The sequence below is a fragment of the Oncorhynchus nerka genome, linkage group LG12 (genome assembly GCF_034236695.1).
Source record: "Oncorhynchus nerka isolate Pitt River linkage group LG12, Oner_Uvic_2.0, whole genome shotgun sequence".
NCBI lineage: Eukaryota > Metazoa > Chordata > Actinopteri > Salmoniformes > Salmonidae > Oncorhynchus > Oncorhynchus nerka.
Window position 1 is genome coordinate 19,402,686 of NC_088407.1, and position 20,876 is coordinate 19,423,561.

The 20,876-nt window shown below is 41.3% G+C and overlaps 1 protein-coding gene across 1 annotated transcript; it reads right to left on the reverse strand.

Annotated features, from left to right (window-relative positions):
* Positions 1 to 1,516: 1,516 nt before the first annotated feature.
* LOC115137915 (E3 ubiquitin-protein ligase TRIM41-like) lies at positions 1,517 to 19,295 on the reverse strand. The gene is made up of 6 exons (XM_029674213.2): positions 18,613 to 19,295; positions 13,953 to 14,048; positions 9,792 to 10,034; positions 9,512 to 9,659; positions 9,013 to 9,039; positions 1,517 to 8,934 (listed from the first exon to the last, which is right to left on the reverse strand). Exons 1-6 carry the CDS (start codon positions 19,240 to 19,242, stop codon positions 8,390 to 8,392), a joined length of 1,689 nt encoding a protein of 562 aa, XP_029530073.2. The 5' UTR covers positions 19,243 to 19,295; the 3' UTR covers positions 1,517 to 8,389.
* Positions 19,296 to 20,876: the final 1,581 nt, after the last annotated feature.

The window sequence follows — 20,876 nt, forward strand, 5'->3', positions numbered from 1 at the left end:
AAATTTTCCAATCTTGGTGTTCTCTGGCAAATGCCAAACGTCCTGCACGTTGTTGGGCTGTAAGCACAACCTCCACCTGTGGATGTCGGGCCCTCATACCACCCTCATGGAGTCTGTTTCTGACCGTTTGAGCAGACACATGCACATTTGTGGCCCGCTGGATGTAATTTTGCAGGGCTCTGGCAGTGCTCCTCCTGCTCCTCCTTGCACAAAGGCGGAGGTAGCGGTCCTGCTGCTGGGTTGTTGCCCTCCTACGGCCTCCTCCACGTCTCCTGATGTACTGGCCTGTCTCTTGGTAGCACCTCCATGCTCTGGACACTACGCTGACAGACACAGCAAACCTTCTTGCCACAGCTCGCATTGATGTTCCATCCTGGATGAGCTGCACTACCTGAGCCACTTGTGTGGGTTGTGAACTCGTCTCATGCTACCACTAGAGTGAAAGCACCGCCAGCATTCAAAAGTGACCAAAACATCAGCCAGGTAGCATAGGAACTGAGAAGTGGTCTCTGGTCACCACCTGCAGAACCACTCCTTTATTGGGGGTGTCTTGCTAATTGCCTATAATTTCCACCTGTTGTCTATTCCATTTGCACAACAGCATGTGAAATGTATTGTCAATCAGTGTTGCTTCCTAAGTGGACAGTTTGATTTCACAGAAGTGTGATTGACTTGGAGTTACATTGTTATTTAAGTGTTCCCTTTATTGTTTTGAGCAGTATATTTGAACAGAGGGACAAAGTGGATGCCTTCAAGATGACGCTTGCTGTTTGGGCAAATCATGTTTCTAACAGGAGGATTGACATGCTGATTTTGACATTCAGAATCTGATCAACAAAGCGCACTGCGACACACAGGGAAAAAAAAACATTAAACAGCATCTTGTCAAGCTGCAGGGAAAGTTTTGACTACTTCCCGGAGTAGAACGGTAGACAAGACAACTGGATACGGGACCCCTTTCGAGTGGAGATGTGAAGCATCACGTTGCCAAGCAATGAAGCGGATCAGCTGGTGGAGCTGTCGTTTGATACTGGACTGAACATGCACTTCCCGGAAATGACACTGCCATAGTTCTGGTGCAGTGGGAGAGTATCCTGCTCTCGCATGTCATAAAATCAGAATCATGCTACCTTTCGGCATGATGGTGACTTCTCTGCTGTGGTCTTGCTGAAAGTAAAAGCAGAAACATACTGGAAAGCCAGCATGATCTCTGAGTTTCCCTGTCAACCATCACACCAGACTTCTGTCGTGACGTTGTATTAGTTAATGTGACAACTGTTGCTCATCGAATGATTAAAGGTTTCTAATTCCGTGATTAAATTAATCAAGCAATTAACTCATTAACCTGGGGCACAATGGGAAAATGTGTTTTATTGAGTTTCTATTTTCCAAATTAACTCTATCAGAATATCGATTTTACAACAGTCGCTAATTAATCAGTTTCCTCTACAATCTCATTCTGAACATCGCATAAATATAACAGCTGTTGGTGGAAGAAGACCAAAGCGCAGCATGGTACGTGTTCATACTTTTATTTAGAACTGGACACTGAACAACAAAGAGAATGAACGAAACAGTTCTGTCTGGTGCAGACACAAAACAGAAAACAACTACCCACAAAAACCCTGGGGAGAAGCTACCTAAGTATGGTTCTCAATCAGAGACAACGATAGACAGCTGTCCCTGATTGAGAACCATACCCGGCCAAAAACAAAGAAATACAAAAACATAGAAAAAAGAACAGAATGCCCACCCTAGTCAAGCCTCTATGGCCAGGGCGTGACAATAATCAGGGAATAGGTACGGACCTGGGTCCCACCAATGAGTTCGTGCCACACCAATCTTAGTTGATTATTTATTAACTAGAAAGCTAAAATTATGTTAAAATATACACAAAAACACAGTCTAGGCTATTGATCAGAACTTTGGTGCACTATGGTGCGTGTCACCCAAAATGGGGAGTTAAGAGAGAGAAAGAGGAAGTACATGAGAGAAATATACATTTGGGTGCATTTGTCAGCTATGCTTATTTTAACCCTAGCCTTGCCCCAAACTGCCGCTCTTATGGGTCAGAATATAATGATGTAATTATGTGTTGGAGGTCTCAGATGTGAAGCTCCGCGTGGGTCGTTTAGGCTTCTCAATGACGCACTTCTCCTGCGCAACGCACTTCTCCTGCGCAACTCTCTGGTTGTCCTCACGATGTCAGTGTCCTTTTGGTTTAGTGGTCTGATTCCTCGCCCTTGCTCTGATAGGGGTCTACTGAGGACAGACAGCTCTGTAGCTCAAAGCTCACAGCGTAGGAATGAAACCGTGTAGATACCACGATTTGATGGAGAGTGGAGGCTAGGTGGTCCGGCTTGAATTCAACCGCTTAGAAACAGCTACTCATCAGTAGCATGGGTAGAAAAAGATTTTTGTCTTTTTGGGTTCGTTTACTTTTTTGACCTCGGCTGCAGCTCTGGTCACTTAGTCTGATCTGTTCATTCTAACTCACAGGTCTTATACCCTCGGGTCAGAAGTGGGCGTAACCACCTTTCGGGCAATTCTCTGGGCGTACCAAGTTAAGAGGCAAGGTCTAGATTGTACTCAAATCCAATTTTAGACAACTAACTTCACATTTCATCTATACCAAAACATTCTCTTTGATTTGGACATTTTCCACACAACGTACAATGTATAAACATCAAGAATATCCTAGGAAAACTCTCTTACCGTTACAATGTTTTCGTAATAACATCATCTATTAACCTTTTAATAACAAAACAAAAATGGCATACATTTCCATATTCCATCTATCGTCATGACCACCATTGTGGCTGACAGAAACCATTGTTCCAAAGTCCCTTTATTGCATGTTTAATGTTCTGAGGCTGGTTCTCCATAGTGAGAGGACAAAGGAATGTTGTCTGTGGCCTAAGATTTACCATGGGCGTGATGGGTCATAAACCCCCCACATCTTCAGACCCTAGATTACTCCTCCTCTGTTGGGGATGAGAGTTAATTTGTAGGGTTGTGGTCTCCTGTAGCCTGACCTGATCAGGACAGTCATGACACTTCAATAAACTTCAAACTGAAGAAACACCCCCAGCTTTCACACACACACACACACACACACAATAAAATAAAAGGTTAATGAGTTACTGTTCACTATGTTAATTCTGACATTCATACATTTTATTGAACTGGTTAAATACTTACACCTTTAAAAAAAAAAATTCAAGGTTGTGAAACTTCACATGGTAATTGGGGATTTAAGGATTCCTAATGATTGTTCTTTATTTCTACTTTAAAACACTGGTATGTGTTACTGTTTAATAACATTATTGGACTGGTTTTGATGTCACGTTCTGAGTCTGACAATTTATTACATCCCACTCCTAATTAAATGGCGTATTCTCTTGAATTGCTAAATGTTTTCTCAGTTAAAATGGCTGGGTAATGAATTTTTTGTTTTTTTACATCTTTCTCCCCAATTTTGTGATATCCAATTGATAGTTAGTCTTTTCCCATCGTTGCGACTCCCATTCGGACTCGGGAGAGGAAAAGGTCAAGAGCCGTGCGTCCTCCGAAACACGACCCTGCCAAGCCGCACTGCTTCTTGACACAATGCTTGCTTAACCCGGAAGCCAGCAGCACCAATGTGTCGGAGGAAACACCGTACACCTGGCGACCGTGTCAGCGTGCATGTGCTCCTGTTGCCCACCACAGGACGCTCTGGACCAATTTTGTGCCACCTCATGGGTCTCCGGGTCGCGGCTGGCAGCAACACAGCCCGGTATCGAACCAGGATCTGTAGTGACGCAGCTAGTACTGCGATGCAGTGCCGTAGACCGCTTCGCCACTTTGGGAGGCCTGGACTAAATTTGCATAAGGTTACCCAGGATCCGCCCCTTTCCCCCCCAATTTTCGCCTAAAATTACATACTCAAATCAAACTGCCTGTAGCTCTGGACCTGAAGCAAGGATATGCAAATTCTTGATATCATTTGAAAGGAAACAGTTAAGTTTTTGGAAATATGAAATGAATGTAGGAGAATATAACGCATTAGATCTGGTAAAAGATTATACAAAGAAAAAAACATGTGCTTTTTTTGTATCGACTTTGTAAAAAATAAAGGCCATAATGTATTATTCAAGCCCAGGCGCAATTTAGATTTGACACTAGATGGCAGTGTATGTGCAACCTTTTAGACTGATCCAATGAACCATTGCATTTCAGTTCAAAACGTTGATTTAAGACTGCCCAAATGTGCCTAATTGGCTTATTAACCTCTAGTGACACCCCATCCCATGAACGGGACCGTTGTCATCATCTGACACTAGTTAGCATAACGCAACCGACATAAATATTCCTAGAAAATATTCCTATTCATGAAAGTCACAGATATATTGAGACACAGCTTAGCCTTTTGTTGATCACCCTGTCATCTCAGATTTTCAAAATATGCTTTACAGCCAAAGCTAGACAAGCATTTGTGTAAGTTTATCGATAGCCTAGCATAGCATATTGTCCAGCTAGCAGCAGGTAACTTGGTCACGGAAATCAGAAAAGCAATCAAATTAAATCGTTTACCTTTGATGAGCTTTGGATGTTTTCACTCACGAGACTCCCAGTTAGATAGCAAATGTTCCTTTTTTCCAAAAATATTCTTTTTGTAGGCGAAATGGCTCCGTTTGTTCTTCACGTTTGGCTGAGAAATCGCCCAGAAATTGCAGTCACGAAAACGGCAGAAAATATTCCAAATTAGCTCCATAGTATCGACAGAAACATGGCAAACATTGTTTATAATCAATCCTCGAGGTGTTTTTCAAATATCTATTCGATAATATATCCATCGGGACAATTAGTTTTTCAGTAGGACCGATTGGAGTAATGGCTACCTCTGTATTTTACGCGAGAGTCACCCTGGGAGCCATCAGGTGACCACTTGCGCAATGTAGCCGCCTACGGGTATTCTTCAACATAAATGCTTAAAACTACGTCACAATGCTGTAGACACCTTCGGGAATACGGAGAAAGAGTAATCTGGTTGATAGCCCATTCACTGCTCAATAGGGATGCATTGGAACGCAGCGCTTTCAAAACATGAGGCACTTCCGGATTGGATTTTTCTCAGGCTTTCGCCTGCAACATCAGTTCTGTTATACTCACAGACAATATTTATTACAGTTTTGGAAACGTTAGTGTTTTCTATGCTAAACTGTCAATTATATGCATATTCTAGCATCTTGTCCTGACAAAATATCCTGTTTACTACGGGAAAGTTTTTTTCCCCAAAAATGAAAATACTGCCCCCTAGTCATAAAAGGTTAATAACTAAGTTTATAACTGTGCACTCTCCTCAAACAATAGCATGGTATTCTTTCACTGTAATAGGTACTGTAAATTGAACAGTGCAGTTAGATTAGCAAGTTAGATTAACAAGAATTAACATGAATAAGATTTTCTTCCAATATCATATGTCTATGTCCTAGGAAATGTTCTTGTTACTTACAACCTCATGCTAATCGCATTAGCATACGTTAGTTCAACCATCCCACGTGGGACCCACCGATCCTGTAGAGGATTTATCTTCCAGTAAATTTGAGCTAATGTCACACACTAGTGCATATATTTACTTTGTGTTAGATAAACACACATATTCATCTAAGCTGAGAGATTGGCAACAGTATGGCCACGGGAAGATGTTTTGGGGTGAGGGGGGTATTTTTCTCTCTGCTGACAAATATGTATATTTGTCTCCGTTCTAATAAAGACCGAATGCACTATTATGGGGGATTTTTTATTTTTGTATATTTCTTGTATTAATTTTGATTCATCAGGGGATGCTCTCTGCACCACTACTTCCCGTAGCTATGGACAAAAGTGGCTTAATATTGAAATATAGATGCATTCATACCATATAATTTACAAGAATTTCACTAGGGTACCTATTTACTTTGTTGGAAAAACACACTTATCCATCTTAGCTGACAAAGTGGCAATGTCACTAGGCAGGTTACCCAGGTTTATTTGACAAAAGCAAAGTCGCAAAAAAAGTCCTTGCCACAGGTATAATGGAAACAGCATTTATAAGAAAAACGTTCTAAAGATCGCCTGAAACGTGATTGGTGGATTTGTTGTCGAACTTTATTTATTGCAACAAATTTATGATGGTAATTGTGCTTTTCGATAAATTATGATTGCCAAATAATTAACGTCTGCGGGGCACGTAATTTATCAACTAGTAAAAATGTTTCTTTGCAGGAAAATAATTGTCCTGACTTTCAAGAATTTCAGATCTACCGGAGTTCAAGTTTCACCAAAGCATGGATGTATAGATACATTGGCACATGAGAATTATTAGAATAAGCCTATTGCAAATATTTGTAAATACTTGAGTTCTATCCATGCTTGCATTTGCGGATTACCTAAGAAAATATTCAGACCCTTTGACTTTTTCCACAATTTGTTACATTAGACTTATTCTAAAAATGGATGAAATAAAATATAAATCCTCAACCTACACAAAACACCGCATTATGACAATGTGAAAACAGGTTTAGACATTGTTGCAAATGTATTAAAAAAATAACACATACAGTTGAAGTCGGAAGTTAACATACACCTTAGCCAAACACATTTAAACTAGTTTAAAGTTAACGGATTTAAACTCATTTTACGTTTTATACAATTCCTGACATTTAATCCTAGTAAACGTTTCCTGTCTTATGTCAGTTAGGATCACCACTTAATTTTAAGAATGTGAAATGTCAGAATAAAAGTAGAAAATTATTTATTATAGCTTTTATTTCTTTCATCGCATTCCCAGTGGGTCAGAAGTTTACATACACTCAATTAGTATTTGGTAGCATTGCCTTTAAATTGTTTAACTTGGGTCAAACGTTTCGGGTAGCCTTCCACAAGCTTCCCACAATAAATTGGGTGAATTTTGGCCCATGCCTCCTAACAGCTGGTGTAACTGAGTCAGGTTAGTAGGCCTCCTTGCTCGCACACACTTTTTCAGATCTGCCCACAAATTTTCATCATTGCCAAACAGTTCTATTTTTGTTTCATCAGACGAGAGGAAATGTCTCCAAAAAAATACGATCTTTGTCCCCATGTGCAGTTGGAAAACATAGTCTGGCTTTTTTGGAGCAGTTGTTTCTTCCTTGCTGACCGGCCTTTCAGGTTATGTTGATATAGGACTCGTTTTAATGTGGATATAGATATTTTTGTACCTGTTTCCTCCAGCATCTTCACAAGATCCTTTGCTGTTTTTCTGGGATTGATTTGCACTTTTCGCACCAAAGTACGTTCATCTCTAGGAGACAGAACGCGTCTCCTTCCTGAGCGGTATGACAGCTGCGTGGTCCCATGGTGTTTATACTTGCGTACTATTGTTTGTACAGATGAACGTGGTACCTTCAGGCATTTGGAAATTGCTCCCAAGGATGAACCAGACTTGTGGGGGTCTACAGTTTTTTTTCCTGAGGTCGTGGCTGATTTCTTTTGATTTTCCCATGATGTCGAGCAAAGAGGCACTGAGTTTGAAGGTAGGCCTTGAAATACATCCACAGGTACAGCTCCAATTGACTCAAATGATGTCAATTAACCTATCAGAAGCTTCTAAAGCCATGACATAATTTTCTGGAATTTTCCAAGCTTGTCAACTTAGTTTATGTAAACGTCTGACCCACTGGAATTGTGATACAGTGAAATAATCGGTCTGTAAACAATTGATGGAAAAATTACTTGTCATACACAAAGTAGAAGTCCTAACCAACTTGCCAAAACTATAGTTTGTTAACAAGACATTTGTGTGGAGTGGTTCAAAAATGAGTTTTAATGACTCCGACCTAAGTGTATGTAAACTTCCGATTTCAACAGTAGATACTATGCACACCGATACAAATAAAAATCGTTATTCTTTTTGTGTTAATATTTACCAAGTAGGCTAAAATAAAAAGTTTATTCTTCTTGAACTGCACTGTTGGTTAAGGGCGTGTAAGTCAGCATTTCATGGTAAAGTCTACATCTTTTGTATTCGGTGCATGTGGCAAATAACGTTTGATTTGAAATACAGTATTTCCATTTGATAAACCGTACATTTCAAAAATGGATATTAGAATAATTAGGATTACATTTCATTTTGTCACAATAAGGAAGGTAAATATAATCAAGATATTTGCAAAATGTATTACAATAAATATAAAAGTTTCAGACCTCCAAAGTAAACTATAGTTGAAATGAGTCCACGTCCTGTGTCCCCCATTGCGTAGATGCCTCTATTCCAAATGAGAGTGAAAGATGGGAACATTTGACCGTGCCCATCTAATTTATCTACGGTTGAAGCATATACAGTACATTGTAGCTGGAGCTACACTATGCATGGAGTGTACTGTCACTAATTTACCTGCACCATAGTAATCATAAGAGGAAGGTCTTCATTTCTTTCTGCAGTAAGACAAGGATCAAATATGGGAAAGATTTTCTCTGAGAATTTGCACCCTGTGTAAGTGAATAGGTGAGACTTTGCATCAACATCAAAGAATGACACTTGCCCTTCCTTATAATCCAGGAAGACACCGACTTTCTGGGGTCGGGGAAAAGGTAAAATAAGGCGTGGAATTTTTGTGAACGCCAGATATTCCTTGCCATCCCTGTGACACAGAGTCCATAACCCTTTCTCAGGCTCAGCTGAAATCAATTCCTTCCTAGGCACTGTCTCGCAAGCTACTCCTATAACCCAGTTTGATTTCTCCTGTAACCCAACTTCCCAATAATGTTTCCCATCGTTGTACCCTTGTTTGGCCAGGACACAGACATCCTCAGTGAATCTCTCAGGATTACCTGGGACTTTCAATTTCCTTGGCGATTTTCTCACTTGTTTTCCATCATTAGAGAGGATAAGCCATGGGCCTGCAGTGTTGGGGTCCATCGTCACGTCCACTACATTAATGTAGAAAAGTGAAACATCACATGCTATTCTCTGCACTGAAATTACATTTCTTAAATTATGTTCTGTACCTGCATATTTCTGCATCTCTTTCAGTTCTGTGGAAAAACAAGCCCAATTAGCAGTTAACTGTTACAATGAGAGGGAAGTTTTAATGTCCTGACTATCCTTATTTGTTGTTAAACCAAGAGAACATGTATATCACAGATTTATGACTGGCATGTTATGAACACTTAAACTTGACTACTGACAGGCACCATTTTTTGGATTGTATTAACAGTGGACTAATGAACAAAATACAGAAAAAGTGTATTTTAAGCCAGGGGTGTCCAACGCAATCCATGGACGGCCTAGTGTCTGACGGTTTTAGTTTTTTCCTTTCAATTAAGACCTAGAAATCAGGTGAGGAGAGTTCCTTACTAAATCAGTGACCTTACTTCTATCAACTACAACAGAGGAGTGAAAACCCGCAGACACTCTGCCCTCTGTGTAATTAGTTTGACACCTGTGTTTTAAGGCAAAACATTTAAAAACCCTGTAACATTTAAATACCCTGTGATTCAAACGTACCAATAGCTGACAGCTTTCTTATTTGGTCTTCGGTGGAGTCTTTCACTTGAAGGACTGTATTTCGAACACAGCCCAAGAAGATGACTTGATAAACAGCAACATTAGTCCAGCTTTTATATTTTGGAAGGGTAGTTTGCTTGTAAAAGCTCTGTTAAAAGGAAGGTAAAATGTTACTGTCAAAACATCTCACAGGCCTGAAATACATAGCTTTTTCTTTCAGGTTTCCAGCATAAGGAATGAACAAGATGAGTTTACATTTTTTTTAAGTACTTCCACTAACCTGTAGAAGGTTGAGATGGTCCTCAGTGTGTGAAAGCTGCTCCAGCTCAGTACTTCTCCTCTGTAGCTCAGTGATTTCCTGCTCCAGGTCATTGATGAGCCCTTCTGCCTGCCTTTCTGCTGATTTCAGCTTCTCCTCAATCACCTCTATGAGTTCAGCCTGGCTTGACTCAATAGATCGCATCAGTGCAGTGAAGACTTCAACACTGTCCTCTATTTCACTCTCTGCATTGTTCCTAGGAAACTATGCAGTTTTTTGTTTTTTTACGTGTTATTTCTTACATTAGTACCCCAGGTCATCTTAGGTTTCATTACATACAGTCGAGAAGAACTACTGAATATAAGATCAGCGCCAACTCACCATCAGTACGACCAAGAATATGTTTTCCGCGACGCAGATCCGGTGTTCTGCCTTACAAACAGGACAACGGAATGGATCGCATGCAGCGACCCAAGGAAACGACTCCGAAAAAGAGGGAAACGAGGCGGTGTTCTGGTCAGACTCCGAAAAAGGGCACATCGCGCACCACTCCCCAGCATTCTTCTTGCCAATGTCCAGTCTCTTGACAACAAGGTTGACGAAATCCGAGCAAGGGTAGCATTCCAGAGGGACATCAGAGACTGCAACGTTCTCTGCTTCACAGAAACATGGCTTACTGGGAAGACGCTATCCGACGCGGTGCAGCCAACGGGTTTCTCCACGCATCGCGCCGACAGAAACAAACATCTTTCTGGTAAGAAGAGTGGCGGGGGCGTATGCCCAATGACTAACGAGACATGGTGTGATGAAGGAAACATACAGGAACTCAAATCCTTCTGTTCACCTGATTTAGAATTCCTCACAATCAAATGTAGACCGCATTATCTTCCAAGAGAATTCTCCTCGATTATAATCACAGCCGTATATATCCCCCAAGCAGACACATCGATGGCTCTGAACGAACTTTATTTAACTCTTTGCAAACTGGAAACCATTTATCCGGAGGCTGCATTCATTGTAGCTGGGGATTTTAACAAAGCTAATCTGAAAACAAGACTCCCTAAATTTTACCAGCATATCGATTGCGCAACCAGGGGTGGTAAAACCTTGGATCATTGTTACTCTAACTTCCGCGACGCATATAAGGCCCTGCCCCGCCCCCTTTCGGAAAAGCTGACCACGACTCCATTTTGCTGATCCCTGCCTACAGGCAGAAACTAAAACAAGAGGCTCCCACGCTGAGGTCTGTCCAACGCTGGTCAGACCAAGCTGACTCCACACTCCAAGACTGCTTCCATCACGTGGACTGGGACATGTTTCGTATTGCGTCAGATGGAAATATTGACGAATACCCTGATTCGGTGTGCGAGTTCATTAGAACGTGCGTCGAAGATGTCGTTCCCATAGCAACGATAAAAACATTCCCAAACCAGAAACCGTGGATTGATGGCAGCATTCGCGTGAAACTGAAAGCGCGAACCACTGCTTTTAATCAGGGCAAGGTGTCTGGTAATATGTCCGAATATAAACAATGCAGCTATTCCCTCCGCAAGGCTATTAAACAAGCTAAGCGTCAGTACAGAGACAAAGTGGAATCTCAATTCAATGGCTCAGACACAAGAGGCATGTGGCAGGGTCTACAGTCAATCACGGACTACAAGAAGAAACCCAGCCCAGTCACGGACCAGGATGTCTTGCTCCCAGGCAGACTAAATAACTTTTTGCCCGCTTTGAGGACAATACATTGCCACTGACACGGCCTGCAACGAAAACATGCGGTCTCTCCTTCACTGCAGCCGAGGTGAGTAAGACATTTAAACGTGTTAACCCTCGCAAGGCTGCAGGCCCAGACGGCATCCCCAGCCGCGCCCTCAGAGCATGCGCAGACCAGCTGGCCGGTGTGTTTACGGACATATTCAATCAATCCCTATACCAGTCTGCTGTTCCCACATGCTTCAAGAGGGCCACCATTGTTCCTGTTCCCAAGAAAGCTAAGGTAACTGAGCTAAACGACTACCGCCCCGTAGCACTCACTTCCGTCATCATGAAGTGCTTGAGAGACTAGTCAAGGACCATATCACCTCCACCCTACCTGACACCCTAGACCCACTCCAATTTGCTTACCGCCCAAATAGGTCCACAGACGATGCAATCTCAACCACACTGCACACTGCCCTAACTCACCTGGACAAGAGGAATACCTATGTGAGAATGCTGTTCATCGACTACAGCTCGGCATTCAACACCATAGTACCCTCCAAGCTCGTCATCAAGCTCGAGACCCTGGGTCTCGACCCCGCCCTGTGCAACTGGGTTCTGGACTTCCTGACGGGCCGCCCCCAGGTGGTGAGGGTAGGCAACAACATCTCCTCCCCGCTGATCCTCAACACGGGGGCCCCACAAGGGTGCGTTCTGAGCCCTCTCCTGTACTCCCTGTTCACCCACGACTGCGTGGCCATGCACGCCTCCACCTCAATCATCAAGTTTGCGGACGACACAACAGTGGTAGGCTTGATTACCAACAACGACGAGACGGCCTACAGGGAGGAGGTGAGGGCCCTCGGAGTGTGGTGTCAGGAAAATAACCTCACACTCAACGTCAACAAAACTAAGGAGATGATTGTGGACTTCAGGAAACAGCAGAGGGAACACCCCCTATCCACATGATGGAACAGTAGTGGAGAGGGTAGTAAGTTTTAAGTTCCTCGGCATACACATCACAGACAAACTGAATTGGTCCACTCACACTGACAGCATCGTGAAGAAGGCGCAGCAGCGCCTCTTCAACCTCAGGAGGCTGAAGAAATTCTGCTTGTCACCAAAAGCACTCACAAACTTCTACAGATGCACAATCGAGAGCATCCTGTCGGGCTGTATCACCGCCTGGTACGGCAACTGCTCCGCCCTCAACCGTAAGGCTCTCCAGAGGGTAGTGAGGTCTGCACAACGCATCACCGGGGGCAAACTACCTGCCCTCCAGAACACCTACACCACCCGATGTTACAGGAAGGCCATAAAGATCATCAAGGACATCAACCACCCGAACCACTGCCTGTTCACCCCGCTATCATCCAGAAGGCGAGGTCAGTACAGGTGCATCAAAGCTGGGACCGAGAGACTGAAAAACAGCTTCTATCTCAAGGCCATCAGACTGTTAAACAGCCACCACTAACATTGAGTGGCTGCTGCCAACACACTGTCATTGACACTGACCCAACTCCAGCCACTTTAATAATGGGAAATGATGTAAATATATCACTAGCCACTTTAAACAATGCTACCTTATATAATGTTACTTACCCTACATTATTCATCTCATATGCATATGTATATACTGTACTCTAGATCATCGACTGCATTCTTATGTCACTAGCCACTTTAACTATGCCACTTTGTTTACTTTGTCTACATACTCATCTCATATGTATATACTGTACTCGATACCATCTACTGTATGCTGCTCTGTACCATCACTCATTCATATATCCTTATGTACATATTCCTTATCCCCTTACACTGTGTATAAGACAGTAGTTTTGGAATTGTTAGTTAGATTACTTGTTGATTATCACTGCATTGTCGGAACTAGAAGCACAAGCATTTCGCTACACTCGCATTAACATCTGCTAACCATGTGTATGTGACAAATAAAATTTGATTTTTGAATTGACATTGATTACATCATAGACATCGACAGTAGATTTAGACTAATACCCAATGTGGTTTAGTTATGTAGATAAATTGTCCAGCATAATACATCTTGAAAAATTATTACATTTATGATTGGAAACGCATCAGCGCTGCAACAACAAATAATGCTGAATTCTTGAATCAGTCCCTCCTGGATTCTGCGATATGCATTTTGACAAAACTATCCCCGGCATATGTTAAGGCTATTTCCACAACAAACATTTTAAATCATCGCAATATTGTAGCATAAAACTGACCTATTACCACAGTACAAAAAGATGGCTCCCAATTTCAACCAATCACTGCACATGTACGACATATGGTTCAATCATGCCCCATGTCAACAAACCTTTTCCTCATCAGTGCATTCGTGTCAAATTGGAAAACATTTTGGCATATTGTCATGCAAAATGTCAGAATAGCTGCAGCAAATTCAAGCATCACAAAAAATCCCTGCTGAATCCTGGGGGGGCTGTTAATCTAAGGACTCACTCTACTTAACTTCACTGAAGCGTTGATCTCCTCCACCTTCAGCTGCCGGTCTTTGATCATCTGCTGCACATCCGCCTTTGACCTCCGAATAAGAGCCTGTGGACAACACGAGGCTACATCCTTCAAACTCAACGCTGGACCTCAAACCCAGTTCCACTGCATTTTTTCCCCATTGTTCCACTCTAATCAGGGATTGATTTAGAGCTGGGACACCAGGTGTATGCAATAATTATCAGGTAGAATAGAAAACCAGCAGGCTCTGGACCTCGTAGGGTAAGAGTTGAGTACCCCTGGGCTACACGCTCTTTCATTTATTCCCAAAACGTAGCTGGTGTAGGGCAATTTCTTGGGATAAGATAACCTTATGTAAGGGATAATCAACAAGGGGCTATACGTTCCATGGAAAGTAATGAAATACATGTAAGGTGTGTTCCACGACATGCTAGCGGAGTGGAACTGACATTACACGAAGTTGCATTATTTTCTAGATATCTCATAGATACCTAATTGAATATCACTTTTATACCATGGCTATAATTGAACACATTTGCCACTAGAAATGTGTTCAACATACACTAAAGTAGTTACTAATGCTACTAGATAGCTACAGCAGTCACCGTGGTAATCAAACAACAGACAGACCTGTTGGATTAGTTGACCAAACCATAAGTGCTATGTAGCTTGTTTTGGGTCGCAGGTTTAGAAATGGCTGAAAAATGGCATTTTGATATAGAGCCAACTCTGCAAATAGCACTGCTGGGTGAATAGTGAATAGAAAGGTTCAGCACAATTGAAAAATATATGCAAGTAGAAGTTCTAATTGGATGGTTTTCAGAGATGGATGGGAGGGGTTGAAGGTAACTGAAAAAGATAACTATTGTAAAATGTACAGTGTATATATTACACTGAACAAAAATGCAATTGCAACATGAAACAATTTCAAAAATTTTACTGACAGATGAAGTCGAAAGTTTACGTACACACGTGCCACCTCATGATGCCAGTCCCGACTATGCTTCCCATGTTTAAAATGTTGTGTGAAACATGCTAATGTAGGTACCATGACTTGGGATTTGTGCCTTGTACCAGGTTCATAGACTGCTTATTGGGTAAGGAAACCAATACGTAATTTTGCAATTTGAGTGAACTATCAATATAAAATTTAAAAAAATTTAAACTTTTGCTAAATAATTTTAGTTTCTATGACTTCATATAAAGAAATGTATACCTGTACCTCACAAATGTTTAGATAAACATGTATAATATCTTAAACTGTCACTTCTATTTCTTTCAGTACTCGATTACTAAATCCAACACTACTATGCACTCTGTTCAAATGGAAAGGTAGCATTTAGAGTTGAAGTTGGAAGTTGACATACACCTTAGCCAAATACATTTAACTCCGTTTTTCACAACTCCTGACATTTAATCCTAGTAAAAATTCCCTGTTTTAGGTATGTTAGGATCACCACTTTATTTTAAGAATGTGAAATGTCTTGCACACGCTTTTTCAGTTCTGCCCACAAATTTTCTATGTGATTGAGGTCAGGGCTTTGTGATGGCCACTCCAATACCTTCACTTTGTTGTCCTTAAGAAATTTTGCAACAATTTTGGAAGGATGGAAGTCATTGTTCATTTGGAAGAAACATTTACAACCTAGCTTTAACTTCCTGAGTAATGTCTTGAAATGTTGCTTCAATATATCCATATAATCTTCCCACCTCATGATGCCATCTCTTTTGTGAAGTGCACCAGGCCGTCGTGCAGCAAAGCACCCCCACAACATGATGCTGCCACCCCTGTGCTTCATGGTTGGGATGGTGTTCTTTGGCTTGCAAACCTCCCCCTTTTTCCTCCAAATATATGGCCAAACAGTTCTATTATTGTTTCATCAGACCAGAGGACATTTCTCCAAAAAGTACGATCTTTGTCCCCATGTGCAGTTGCAAATCGTAGTCTCTCTTTTTTGTAGCAGTTGTGGAGCAGTGGCATTTTCCTTGCTGACCGGCCTTTCAGGTTATGTTGATATAGGAATCGTTTTACTGTGGATAAAGATACTTTTGTAGCTGTTTCCTCCATCTTTACAAGGTCCTTTCTCTGTTGCTCTGTGATGGATTTGCACTTTTTGCACCAAAGTACATTCATCTCTAGGAGACAACACATTACTTTCCTGAGCAGTATGACGGCTGCGTGGTCCCATGGTGTTTATACTTGCATACTATTGTTTGTACAGATGAACGTGGTATTTTCAGGCATTTGGAAATTGCTCCCAATGATGAACTAGACTTGTGGAGGTCTACAATTCTTTTTCTGTGGTCTTGGCTGATTTATTTTGATTTTCCCATGATGTCAAGCAAAGATGCACTGAGTTTGAAGGTAGGCCTTGAAATACATCCACAAGTATACCTTCGATTGACTCAAATGATGTGAATTAGCCTATCAGAAGCTTCTAAAGTCATGACATCATCTTCTGGATTTATCCAAGCTGTTTAAAGTTAGTTTGTAAACTTCTGACCCACTGGAATTGTGATACAGTGAAGTAATCTGTCTGTAAACAATTGTTGGAAAAATTCCTTGTGTCATGCACAAAGTAGATGTCCTAACCGACTTGCCAAAACTATAGTTTGTTAAGGGCTAGGCCCCTTCGTTCTCCATTTCTGCCTGAATGACGTGCCCAAAGTAAACTGCCTGTAGCTCAGGCCCTGAAGTCAGGGTATGCAAAAATTGGTACCATTGGAAAGAAAACACTTGTTAAAATAATGTAGGAGGATATAACACAATAGATATGGTAGGATAATATAATACAATAGATATGGTAGGAGAAAATCCAAAGAAAAACCAACTGTATATTTTCTTTTGGAGTGACCATCCTCTTAGAAATGCACGAGAAGGGTCATATTGTAAATTATCTCCCTGGATGCAATTCCTATGGCTCCCATAGGGTGTCAGCAGTCTAAATTCAAGGTTTCAGGCTTGTAACATCAAAAACGAATAAGAAATAACTGTTTTTTTAGTAGAAGGACACAGTCTTGGAAATCCGTGTTTGCGCACGCACTCCATTAAGAAATTACACACCTGCTAAAAACATGCTTCTTTCCAAAATAAATATTATAGTTTGATTACATTTTAGGGTATCTGAGGAGTAAATAGCATCATATTTTGACTTGTTGAAACAAAGTTTAAGGGTAGATTTTTGGAATCCCTTTTCTCCATATTGAACGAGTGGATTTCTCTAATCGCTGTCGCCAACTAAACAGACTTTTTGGGATATAAATCAAATCCTTATCTAACAAAACGTCACCACATGTTATAGCTAGGACCCGTTTGGATGACAAATTTGAAGATTTTCAAAAAGTAAGTGGATATTTAATCTTTATATGTGAATGTATAAAACCTGTGCTGGTGTAAAAAATATTTTGATGTGGGGCGCCGTCCTCAAACAATCGCATGGCATGTTTTCACTGTAATAGCTACTGTAAATCGGAGAGAGCAGTTAGATTAACAAGAATTGAAGTTTTATTTTAATTGTCCCGTTAGCGGGACACTGATTCTTAAGAGGTTTAGCAAGAAATTTGTGGAGTGGTTGAAAAGTTAGTTTTAATGACTCCAACCTATATGTATGTAAACTTCCGACTTCAACTGTAGTTACAGTTCATATATGGAAATCAGTCAATTTAAATTAATTCATTAGGCCTTAATCTATGGATCTCACATGACTGAGCAGGGGAGCAGCAGGGCCTTGGAGGCCCACCCACTTAGGAGTCAGGCCCAACCAATCATAATGAGTTTTTCCCCATAAAAATTGTTTTTATTTCAGACAGAAACACTCCTCAGTACCCGCCCCCAACCAGACAGTCCTGCAGGTGAAGAAGCTGGACATGTGGGTCCTTGGCTGGCGTGTTGCCAATTGAACGCTCCCTCAACTTGAGACAACTGTGGCATTGTGTTATGTGACAAAACTGCACATTTTAAAGTGGTCTTTTGTCCCCAGCACAAGGTGCACCTGTGTAACAATCATGCTGTTTAATATTCTTGATATGGCAAACCTGTCACGTGGATTGATTATTTTGGCAATGGAGAAATGCTGTCTAACAGCGATGCAAACAAATTTGTGCACAAAACTTAAGAGAAATAAGCTTTTTGTGCGTATGGAACAATTGTGCGATTTTATTTATTTATTTTTATTTCAGCTCATGATGCATGGGACCAACACTTTTGATGTTGCGTTCATATTTTTGTTCAGTGTAGCATTGTTGTCCGTTAGTTTACTCCAATTAGGGGAGGGGTGATTGGGTTATGGGAAAGTAATAAAGATGGAAAATTATATTTAAAAAATGAGAACTATATGGGCGATTGGATATGATGCAGACATTAACATTGATAGAACCCACAATCTGCAATAATAAAGCTGATCTACCCCCTAAGCCTAGTGGGTTAGAGTGGTGGACTAGCAACCGGAAGGTTGCCAGTTCAAAACTCTCGGGCTGGCAAGTGTGTCGTTCTGCCCCTGAACAGGCAGTTAACCCACTGTTCCTAGGCCATCATTGAAAATAAGAATATGTTCTTAACTGACTTGCCTAGTTAAATAAAGGTTAGAAAAAAAGAGGTTTGTATATTTAGTGTAAAAAGGAAAATGTTAACGTCGTTAGGAAAAGGTACCATCTTTAGTTGCGATTCTGTTTGTAGTGGCACAGTGTGGTGATGTTTGTGGTCTGTCTCAGCACAAAACTGACACACACATGTCTGGTCGCTCCTACAGAACAGCTCCAGCAGCCTATCATGCTTCTTGCACATCCTGTCCTCCAGGTTCTCCACAGGGTCAATCAGCTTGTGTCTCTTCAGATTCACCACTCTCTGATGAGGCTCCAGGTGAATCTCACAGTAAGAGGTCAGACACACCAGGCAGGACTTCAGGGCCTTGAGCTTCCTCCCAGAGCAGATGTCACAGGCCACTTCTCCAGTTGCAGCAATGCACCCTTCATTAACTCTCATATTCCTAAAATGATCAACAACTTCTCTGAACGACGTGTTGATTCGAAGCTCAGGCCTTCTGTAAAATGTCTCCTTACACAAAGGACACTGGCACAGGTCACTGATATCCCAATACCCCCCGATACAATTCTTACAGAAGTTGTGGCCACATGGAGTGGAAACTGGGTCAGTGAACAACTCTAGACAGATGGAGCACTGGAATTGGCTTTCATTCAGGGAGGAAGCCATATCTGAAAATAGATACATTTGTTTGTCAGGCCATGTGAATCTTGACACAAACCCCAAATATCCCATCATTTACAAAGTTGTTGTGTTCACAAAAAAATGTATCAGTTTGTCAATGAGTGAGATGAAAAATGTCTTTAAAGGGAAATTTCAACTTAACATTTGTGTCTGAGGCACTTCCAGGTCACAGATATGTTTCACACATAATTTGCCAACAGGACTCACCGAATGACCACCTCTGGTATATTGACTGCGTGGACAACATTTATAAGGTAAAAGCAGTCCTGTTCTGCAAGGCCTCTATTATACCAATCACACGATACGTTTGTGTGTATTTTAGATATGGTTGTCTGCGTTCGATAGAGAGCCATTGTTCCTATCAGCTGATTCATTGCTAGATGTCGAAGGTGACCAGTGTGGTATCACCTGAAAAGCATCAGTCTGGTATACTTTTGCAAAAAATATATGCTTCACGAGATGTCTGCCTGGCTGTCCTGAGAGGGTATGTCTGTATGTCAGGTTGAGTCTTTCACTATTTTACCGATTGCAGCTTTATCATCAGACGTTTTGTCTTGAATGCAATGTTTGAACTCAAGATATTTGACACATACAGTACACTACCGGTCAAAAACACCTACTCGTTCAAGGGCTTTTCTTTATTTTGACTATTTTCTACATTATAAAGTAACAGTGAAGCCATCAAAACTATGAAATAACACATATGGAATCATGTAGTAACCAAAAAGTGTTAAACAAATATATTTTACATTTGAGATTCTTCAAATAGCAACCCTTTGACGTGATGACAGCTTTGCTCACTCTTGGCATTCTCTCAACCAGCTTCATGAGGCAATTAACAGGTATGCCTTGTTAAAGTTAATCTATGGAATTTCTTTCCTTCTTAATGTGTTTGAGCCAATCAGTTGTGTTGTGACAAGGTAGGGGTGGTATACAGAAGATAGCCCCATTTGGTAAAATACCAAGTCCATATTATGGCAAGAACAGCTCAAATAAGCAAAGAGAAATGACAGCATCATTACTTTAAGACATGAAGTTTAGACAGTACAGAACATTTCAATAACTTTGAAAGTTTCTTCAAGTGCAGTCGCAAAAACCATCAAGCACAATGATGAAACTGGCTCTCACGAGGACTGCCACAGGAATGGAAAATTCAGAGTTACCTCTGCTGCGGAGGATACATTCATTAGATTTACCAGCCTCAGAAATTGCAGCCCAAATAAATTCTTTACAGAGTTCAAGTAACAGACACATCTCAACATCCACTGTTCAGAGGAGACTGCGTGAATCAGGCCTTCATGGTCGAGTTGCTGCAAAGAAACCACTACTAAAGGATACCAATAATAATAAGAGACTTTCTTGGGCCAAGAAACACAAGCAATGGACATTAGATCGGTGGAAATTTGTCCTTTGGTCTGGAGTTCAAATTTGAGATTTTTGGTTCCAACTGCTGAGTCTTTGTGAGACGCAGTGTGGGTGAACAATGATCGGCTATGAAAAGCCAACTGACATTTACTACTGAGGTTCTGACTTGTTTCACCCTCGACAACTACTGTGATTATTATTATTTGACCATGCTGGTAATTTATGAACATTTGAACATCTTGGCCATGTTCTGTTATAATCTCCACCCGGCACAGCCAGAAGAGGACTGGCCACCCCTCATAGCCTGGTTCCTCTCTAGGTTT

Coding starts and splice junctions, on each gene's coding strand:
- LOC115137915 (XM_029674213.2), bottom strand. CDS start 19,242: ATGATGGGATATTTGGGGTTTGTGTCAAGATTCACATGGCCTGACAAA. Junction 9,660..9,791: donor ACCATCTCAACCTTCTACAG/GTTAGTGGAAGT, acceptor TCCTTTTAACAG/AGCTTTTACAAGCAAACTAC. Junction 9,040..9,511: donor AAGAAAGCTGTCAGCTATTG/GTACGTTTGAAT, acceptor GTTTTTCCACAG/AACTGAAAGAGATGCAGAAA.